We start from the raw sequence: 9,968 nt of genomic DNA, 5'->3' as shown, positions 1-9,968 counted from the left end.
GGATCTTGACGGCATTTTTGCACCGTGCGACCATGGCCAGACCTACGAGGCGTCGCTCTGAATCTGCATAGAATCCAGTGATGACAGGGATGCAGACAGCCAATCCCTCCGCCCTCTCTCCGCCACCGTTTGATTCCTCTACGAGAGTGCAGACGCCCTTGAGATGGAGGGTGTTGCATAGATGCACTGTAAAGCTCCTGCCGCCACGACGGCCCTCCTCCTCCTCCCTGTTGAAGCTAAGGAACACTCATGGCTCTGGTGATGAGCTCATGGAGAGCTACAGGTCGTCGATTATTCAGACGAGAGTTCTCACGTCCGACGGACCTCGGCGACCTCAGATTCTGGTTGTCACCTGCGAGGCTTCTTGGGGAAGCCGGACGATCTGAAAGAGAAGCACATCGTCTGACGCTTTAATCGAATGGTCGATTTAAATTTCACATGAAGAGAGAGGGAAATTTTGTGCCCTAGATGGGTCGGTTTAAATTGAAAAGTAACGACGGAATTTTTTCGTCGCTAATTAAGGATGGATTAGAGACCGAAAAATTCTCTCACTAATTAGGTACAGATTAGAGACGAAAAAATCCACTCACTAATTTCATCGCTAATTAGCATTTTTTCTTGTAATGTTTGGCGACAGAAAGTTTTCCGTCGCTAAGTTGCAACGGAGTTTGAGACATAATTTTTCCGTTGTGAATCCGTCGTTAATTAGCGATAGATTTGCGGTGCAATGTTTTTCGTTGCTAATTTTACAAATATTTCGAATGTTAGCGACAGAGAGTTTTCTCTGGCTAATCCATCGCTAAGTCGCAACGAAAAAAATCTGTCGCAAATTTTCGTTGTTAATTAACATTTTTCTTGTAGTATTAGTTGTTAGTTTTTCCACCAAATCAAAATATTGTGTGATGTAAGTGGGTGTTCAAAATCAAAAGGCATGTTGATCGCTCCATCACCTAGTACAATACTCGTTTAGTTGCAAAAGGGTTCCATCTAGAAGAAGGGATTGACTATTATGAAACCTTTAACCCTATCATTAAACTAACAATGATTCAGGTAATTTTATCTATAGTTACTATTTCTAGATGGACCATCATATAACTTGCATAAATAATGTCTTCTTATGTGACTATAAGAAACTATTTACATGTCACAGCCCCTGGATTCGGTAAATACTAAACACTTATTGTATGTTTACAAGCTTAAAAAGGCTCTTTATGGGCTTAAACAAGCCCGAGAGCCTGGTTTGAAAGGTTGAGTTCGTTTATTCTACATTTGGGATTTGTTGGATCCAAATCAGATACATCATTATTTTTCGAACATACTTCAAACACCACTATCTTTATGCTTATTTATATTAATGATATCGCTTCAAGTTCAACGTCTTATTGATGATTTAGCTTCTGAATTTTTTGTCAAAGATTTTAGACCACTTAATTTCTTTTTGGGCATCCAAGTTGTTACAAAGGAGGGTTTATTGCTCTCTCAATGCAAATATATATATATATATATATATATATATATATATATATATATATATATATATATATATATATATATGACCTCCTAAGACGTGCCAACATGGAAGAGGCCAAACCAATTTCAACTCCTATGGCTACCACTATTTTTATTTCAAAATTTTTAGGAGAACCACTTGTTGATCCTACTCTATATCGGAGCATGAGGCCTTACAATATGTCACTGTTTTTCTGTCAAACTTGTGTAGTTAATAAAGTCTGCCAATTTATGCACTCTCCCACCCAAGAGCTTTGGAGTGTTAAGAGAATCCTTCTTTTACTTATAACATACCATTTCATATGGACTTATTATTAGCAAGAATTTCTCTCTTCGAATTTCAGCCTTCTTTGATGTTGAGTGGGCAGGCTGCCCCGATGACAGACGATCTTCCTCTGGACATGCAGTTTTCCTTGGCAAAAATCTTGTTTCATGGAGCTCCCAAAAACAGCAGTATCACATTTAAACACAAAATCTGAATATAAGAATCGTGTGGGACCAACCTCTAAAGTCGTATGGCTAACAACATTACTGCAAGAGCCTGAAATTTTCAAGTTTGCCTCCAGTTCTTTGTTGCGATAACTAGGGAGCTACGTATCTGGCAGCCAAACCTTGTTTTTCATTCCCGCACCAAGCATATCGAGATCGACTATCACTTCATGCGAGAATTAGTTCATCGAAAATTCATTCCCATTCAATTCATTTTCAGTGGTGATCAAGTAGCAGGCATACTTACTAAGCCTTTACCATCCTCTAAGTTCTTGTTTCATGACAAGCTTCACGTCATTGATTGTACGTTCAGCTTGAAGGGGGATATTGAAGCAGCGAATGTGAACCACCGATCCAATGAAGCCAAGCAGGATCCGAATATACATGAAGAGGATCAACATGAGAGGCATTATCACGATAAGTTGTATCCGATCATTTTAGATTGAACTCTCTTTTTTTTTTTCTTGTATTCGATTGAACCATTCTCCTGTTTTTGCTTGTATTCGATTGAACCATTCTCCCTTTTTTTAGCCGAAAACTATTCTCCCTTTCTTGATCTTGCCCCCTTCCTTCTCTCCAAAACCAACCTTCCAAACGAGAACCAGGACGCCCCATGACCACTCTTCTCTAATTAAAAGGACACCTCTTTCTGCCACAGACTCCATCATGGCATCCCCAGAGAACCCCCACAAGCCCAAAAGCAAGAGAATTGGGTTCAGTTCCCCAAGCTGCCCCGCGCCATGGAGTCTCTAATTTCCACTATTGACACTCACTTGGGCCCTCAACATAAACAAAAACTTATAAAGATGACCGAAACTACCACGGCTAACCAGCGGGAGAGAGATAGTCGGCGAGACAGCTGCAGGGACCTTCTTGCGCCGCTGTCAAAATGGAAACACAACGAGAGAGAGAGAGAGATCGCCGGCTGTCGAAATGGGAACAAGACGAGAGAGAGAGAGAGAGAGAGATCTTCTGCAAGAAAGAGGAACATGGTGTGAGGGTGGACGATCGCCGGCGAGAAAGGAAACGCGGTGAGATAGAGAGGACCAGCAACGAGGGAAGCCGGCGAGAGAGGGAAGGCGGAGAGAGAGCGTCGGCGAGACGGGGAAAGCAGGCGGGGGATTTGGGGATTTTCCAGAGAGAGGGGGGAGGGAAGGGTTAAAGTGACCACTCTCAGCCGTACGATTAGACTGAATCGAACGGCTGAGAGTGGTTCTGAAAAGTTCTTATATTTTCAGTTCTCATATTCCAGCGATTATATATATATATATATATATATATATATATATATATATATATATATATATATATATATATATATATAGAGAGAGAGAGAGAGAGAGAGAGAGAGAGAGAGCTACAATCCTACATACTTGGTATGTGAAAGACAAGATGGAGCAGCTGCCTGATGTAGTGGACGGGAAAACAGTAGGGTCGACCAGTTATCTGCACAATTTTTTTCTCATCATCATTACTCTTAAAAAATTGTATGGAAATTAGGCATTAGCTTTCCACGGCTGTTATAATCATCCCTATGATACGAGAGTTCATGAATTGAATACCCATGTGGTGAAATGAGTAGGCTTTCTACCTCCAAGGGCAATTTAATTATTAAAAAGAGAGGGCATTGTCCCTTGGCTGAATCATTTCAGGCGCAACAACTGAAAGAAAAAGCAAAAAGACTAGGATAGGTATCCAGAAAAGATGCAGAGAAGTGAAAAAGGGATTCCTTGCTTTAGAACAAAGGAAGCTTTCGCTTCAATTTCCCTTTGGGTGAACATGCAACTCATAGTAACCAAACATAAGAACATTACCAAATCACTAGCAGAATTTTATCCAAGGAAAGTAGAACACAAAAGGGTGGGTCTTCATCCGGTGAAAAGGAATCCGATAATCAGTCTCAGACATCCAAAGAGAAAAACAAAATGGTGAAAAAAGAAAAGTAGAAAACACAAACTCAGGAAAATACCAACTTAATTTGCAGATCATTCTTCATTCATTCTTCTTCTTCAGGCATTCTATGATGGAAAAATATGGTCTGCTGTTTTCATGCCCAGACGCAAACAAATCGGATTCCTCTTCCCCGGAAAAACTGGATTCCTCTTTAACTAATTAAAATTCCTCTCGGCTCTCTGCCGGACACCGTATCAATTCGAGTATGTGAACCACCTCCCCCATTGCCGGCCTATTTGATGGCAGCTGTGAGGTACATATCAAACCCAACTTCACCACAGGCACGACTTCCTCTGCTGGAAACTTGCCACCCATTCTAGCATCTACCCATTCTGCAATTCTCCCTTCATCTAGAGCTCTCCTGACCCCATCAATTAGCACCACCACATCATCCTCCATGTACTCCACGGGCCTCTTCCCCGTCACCACCTCCAAAACCAACACTCCGAAGCCATACACGTCGCACTTTTCATTGATCTTCACTGACCTGCATGCAAACTCTGGTGCCATGTACCCAAGAGCACTTTGTATCTTGCTGCTAAGCACATAGCGGTCTAGCATAGGCAGCAACTTCGCCAACCCAAAATCAGCCACCTTTGCCTCCCGTGTTCGACCATCGATCAATACATTGCTTGATTTCAGGTTGTAATGGATTACCGGTGGCCTGCAAGATTGGTGCAGGTTCTCTAAACCCTTTGCGATCCCTAAGATTATATCAAACCTCTCTGACCATGTGAAGCAATTGCCAGTTTGCTCTTCATGGAGAAGACTATAGAGGCTACCACCAGAGACGTATTCATAAATGAGGAGTTGCAGCTGGGGAGTCCAATAATAACCTTGGAGTTGAACAAGGTTGGGGTGGTTGATTCTTCCAAGCGTCCTCACTTCTTCCTCGAAATCTTCTTGGGACTTCACCAGACTGGACACTGTCAGTTTCTTTATTGCTACTGCGCACCCATCTCGAAGGACAGTGCGGTAGACTGTGCCAAATCCACCACGGCCAAGCTCACAGTCCTTGTTAAGCAGTGCATGTGCACCAGCACTGAAATCACCTTCACCGGAAAACATGACAAGCTTACCATACGCACCACCAGCACCAACAGCTCCATCTGTACTGGGAGAGCCACTGAGAGAATCGAGATGGGCATGCGTAGGCGCAGGAGAGGCAGAACGTGTTTGGAGGTTGAGGACAGTGACAGCAATAACACCAAGAACAATTGCCGCTGCAGCGGAGATGGCAACAAGTGTGGAGATGCTGAGGATGATTTTCTTGTGCCGGAGATCAGAGGGGGTGGTAGTGGTGCCTGAAGCAGTGGAAGAGGTGACAGTTGTGGAGTTGGGGTTGAGAACAATGGGTTTGGGGAGAACAGGAGGACAGGACTTGTTCAGGCGAGAGACACACAGAGAAGGGTTTCTAGCAAAATCAACAGGAGGAAGCATGGAGAAGATGCCAGAGGCTGGGAGATCGCCTTGAAAATTGTTTTGTGACAGGTTGAGAAAATGCAGGTAGGAGAGAATTTCAAGCTGCTGAGGAACTTGGCCTGTGAGATTGTTAACGGAGAGATCTAATATCTGGAGTTTGGAGAGGTCACCTAAGTCACTGGGAATGGGTCCAGTGAGGCTGTTATGGGATAAAATCCTGAATTAATCAAGAAAAAAGGAATTAAATCAGGAAATAGAACAATTATTATCATGTATTTCTAAAATTGCATAGACCATAAATGGACAAGATAACACCATTTCTTAGACAGAATAAAACAACCAGGCATTACCCATTCATCACTGTTTTGCAATTGAATGTTATCCAATAAAAAATGTGGCAGTGTCTATGAATATCGAAAAAAAATCACATAGCAGAACGTAAATTTTTTTCGTAAATGTTAAAACACGGGGATGTTTCTTATAAAAGTTGAAGTTGCTATTTCTTATCAAAGTTAAAAGTTACTAAATATTGAATAGCAGCCGTAATGCATTCATCAGTGTATTGCAATTCGAGTGTCATCAAATCGAGTATGTGGCAGGGTCCATGCAACCTCTACTTAGTAATCTCATAAGCAGAACATAAAAGGAAAATTTTTCTGTAAATGTTCACGGTGCCATTTTTTTCACATAAGCAGAACGTAAAAAGGAAAAATTAGCCACATATGTGTTTACTCGGATTAACTCCTCAATGTAGGCTATAAATGTCAAAAGATGCCAAATGGACTAAGCCAAATGTTTGTTTTCCCATTATTAAATCCGATTATGTTCAACAGTTGGAGCTGTCAATGTCAATTTGTTGTTGCACTTGATTTAAGTGGGAAATCGCAATATCTCTATGAAAGTCAAAGCGATGCACTTTCTAACCACAAAAATAGATTTCAAGTTCCAGATAAGAAGTAAACAACAATCAGCCAGAATTTTCTCTATGCGTGTCAAAGTAATGAAATTTGTAACCACAAAATATATTGTCCAAATTCCAAATACAAAGAGAAACAAAAAGGTTAAATGTTGAGTCAGGAGTGTGCTTCGAGAGAGAGAGAGAGAGAGAGAGAGACAGAGACAGAGACTCACAGTGTAGTTAGAGACCAGCATTTTCCCAAAGTGGAAGGAATGCTACCACCGAACTGATTCTTACTAAGATCCAATACTTGTAAGATCTTCAATACTCCGATGCTCGCTGGAATATTTGGGCCAAGTGAATTTCCCGACACATTCAACAATTCCAACTTGGGGGAAAATCCAATCTCTGATGGCAGTTCACCGGAGAACCCATTGTCTGACAAATCCAAAATCTCAAGAATCCCAGATCCAGGAGCCGAAGGAAGTATCTCTCCGTTGGCAGTATCACTCAAATGGGAGTCGCTCTGCGAGCCCAATCCAAAAATCCACTGTGGCACTTTCCCAGTGAAGCCATTCTGGCTAAAATCTATAACAGAAAGATTCTCGCAATTCTTCAAACTGTCCGGTATTTTGCCAACAAGCCGGTTGCCTGAAAGGTTCAAGCTTTTGAGCAACACCAGTTCCCCAATCACCTCCGGTATTTCACCGGAAAACCCATTGCTCGAAAAGTCCAGGGTATCCAACGCCTTCAGTCCCCCAACCCATGCTGGAATTTCACCATTCAACAGATTTATATGCACTCTGAGTGAATTAAGAGCAGAAAGTATCTGGATTGAGTCTGGTAAGATGCCCGAGAACCCATTATCACCAAAATTCACAGTTTTCAGAAACGGACACCCACCAATATCATCCGGAATGTTGCCAGAAAACTTGTTCCCGCTCAAGTCCAACGTTCTCAAGTCAGTGAGAGCTTTAACCCCGGGAGGAATAGTGCCCACCAAAGAATTCCTCGACAAATCGAGTGTGCGTAGTCCAGTTAATGACCAAATCCGATCAGGCAGCTCTCCAGAAAGAGAATTAGAGGAGAGATTGAGCTCAGCTAGTGTCAAGCATGAGCTCAAACTCGTAGGAATCTGACCGTCAAGAGAGTTGTGTCCAAGGGAAAGGACTCGGAGTGCCGAACACCGCTCAAAGAACTCTGCGGGGATCGATCCGGAGAGTCGGTTCTCGGTCAGGTCCACGACTTTTAGGGTTTTAACAAGGGAGAGGTCGGAGCTAATCGTTCCGGTGAGGTTGTTCCTGGCGAGAGACAATATGCGCAGCGATTGAAGCCGGGCGAGCCCACGGCCGATCTTTCCTGCCAGGGAGAAGCCGTCGAGGACAAGTTCGGTGACTCGGCCGGTACTGGGGTTGCACCTCACCCCCGCCCAGTTGCAAGGCGAGTCGTCGTCTTCCGTCCACGATGCCAAGGCGGAAGTCGGGTCGTGGAGCTCGGCCTTGAAGACGATGAGGCCGAGGACATCGTCGTTGAGCGTGGGGTCGCTCGAGATCGCCGACGGGAAGGCGAGGAGGAAGGCCAGTAGGAAGAGCATTAGAATGTTCGAGAACGTTCCCATCGTTGAGACGATGATGCAGCTACGACTCCATCTCCTCCGATTCGTAGTTCCGGATGTTTCTGAGGTAATGGAAGTGGCAAGAGAGTGAACTCCTTCAGGCTTTTCTCTTTTCCTGCCTGATCGTTTAAAAATTGCAAGAAGATGAGATTTTTCTTCCCGAGAAGATGAGTATGGTCATTCCATAAGATCTCGTTTGGATGGAGCAGCAAAAAATCGCACAAACTTCCTGAAATCGAGATTTATCACACGCTCCGACTCGAAATCGGAGTTTTGCCAGACGTTAGAGGCGAGTAGAACGCCGATCTTTAACGATTGAAAATGAGGAGCAAGAAGACTGAGCGAACAACTCTCAAGCAGAGGAAAACGGCGATCTAGAATCTGGAAAGTTCAGATTCGTTCCTGCGATCGGGATAGGGAACTGAAGGAACTAGCGTGGAGTGGAAATGATACACAAATGGTGAAAGGAAGTGATTTTTTTATCCAGACACGATTTCGTTCTCCGAGCTCCAGAATCGCCGATCTTTCCGTCGAGTCCGCAGAAAAATGACGGAAGATCTCCGGAGAACGCCAAGAAAATGCCCGGGAGTTTGAGCACGCACCGGCGCTCCACAACGCCGAGTTATTGTAAGGAACGATTTCTGAGCGGAGACGGCTCGAACGATCAGGAAGCCGACTCTAACATCCCGTCAGAAGAAAAAATCGCGATTTTGGTCTTGTCTGGTTGAGGCCGGGAGAGAGATCGTTCTGGAACTCGACGACTTCCTCACACTGCCACCGTATGGAAGACGAGTAAAGAAATGCAAGAAACGCACGATTTTTTCACCGTGCGGAAAATGCCAACCTTCGGAAGCACCGAACTCGAGAAAACCACTCGATGCCTGAACTCAGAAGCATCATTTTCTCAACATTACGACTTCTACCTCCGGGAAACCCACTCTATTCGCCGGAAACCATCGATTTCCGACAGAAAGCCGAAGATCTCCCACCTTAAAAGAGAGTTCCGTTCGCCTTCAGGCACACCCCTGGCTTTGCAGACTCAGGAATGCCGACAGATCTCAGCTGAAATGCCGTCGGTCTCCGGAAAAGATCTCGCCGGAAAATGGCTGGATCCGCCGGAAAGATAGAAAGAGACTAGAGAGTCTCCGCAGAGACGGTGCTCTCGTTAGGACTTGGGAGACATCACGTTCCTCTCTTTCTCTCTCGCTTTCGCGGGCCTTATATAAGTACACGTCGACTCATACGCACCCACCCGATCCTGTCCAAGCTGGCTGCCACGTGGCATATCGTCTTGAGTACGTTGTTGACTAACACGTGTTAATTTGGCGCGCTTTGAGAGAATGAGTAGAAAAACAATTTTACATAAGTACCCTTTCCAATTGTGTGATCTTTCACTTGTACCGTAACGCAAGACGAGGTGTATAGCAGTGATGCAGTCAAGAAAATATTTAATGGTATTTTGTCTGGCGATACTGGCTAGTCAAAGCTTGGTAGGCAGTTTAAAAGAGCTCAATTTCAGGATATTTGAAGAATGGTCCAAACCTTTCAGGGTGGCGACTAGGCATATCTTTTCCGTAAGAAATTATTATTTTGTTATGATTGTTATTTTTGTTTTTGTTTTATAGGTTGAGATCATATTTGTAAATATGATTACATACGAAATTTGTATAAAAATAACTCACATCCATAAACATTAAGCTTAGAATGATATTTACGTATCATAGTGTCACCATATTTACAATTGAAGAGTTAACCTTATAAATTTAATAACATTTACACATAAGAATGTGTTGCAAGCGACATTAGCTTATAATAATAATATGCGAACCTCAAGATAAAAGTTAACCTTATCAATTGAATGACAAAACAACAACAACAACGCCTTCATCCCAAACAATTGGGGTTGGCCATATGAACAAAAATGAAAATCATTTTAGGTCCTTCACATGAATCCTTCTCCTCCAAAAGCAAACATAAAATTATATTTGGGAATGTGACATTTATAGATATCTCTAACCGATTTAAGAGTTAAGTTTTATTTATAAATAAAAAATATTTTATTATTTTCAAAAAAAAACAAAA

General features: G+C 43.0%; 1 protein-coding gene across 1 annotated transcript; it reads right to left on the bottom strand.

The window, feature by feature from the left end:
- Nucleotides 1-3,708: 3,708 nt before the first annotated feature.
- On the bottom strand, nucleotides 3,709-8,029 carry LOC149844038 (uncharacterized). Its single transcript, XM_090000278.1, has 2 exons — nucleotides 6,505-8,029; nucleotides 3,709-5,590 (listed from the first exon to the last, which is right to left on the bottom strand). Exons 1-2 carry the CDS (start codon nucleotides 7,887-7,889, stop codon nucleotides 4,111-4,113), a joined length of 2,865 nt encoding a protein of 954 aa, XP_089856404.1. The 5' UTR covers nucleotides 7,890-8,029; the 3' UTR covers nucleotides 3,709-4,110.
- Nucleotides 8,030-9,968: the final 1,939 nt, after the last annotated feature.

Source organism: Nuphar pumila, chromosome 3, assembly GCF_984573655.1.
Source record: "Nuphar pumila chromosome 3, dmNupPumi1.hap1.1, whole genome shotgun sequence".
NCBI lineage: Eukaryota > Viridiplantae > Streptophyta > Magnoliopsida > Nymphaeales > Nymphaeaceae > Nuphar > Nuphar pumila.
Note: the sequence above shows the minus strand (reverse complement) of the source record. Positions and strands in the feature narration are given on the sequence as shown.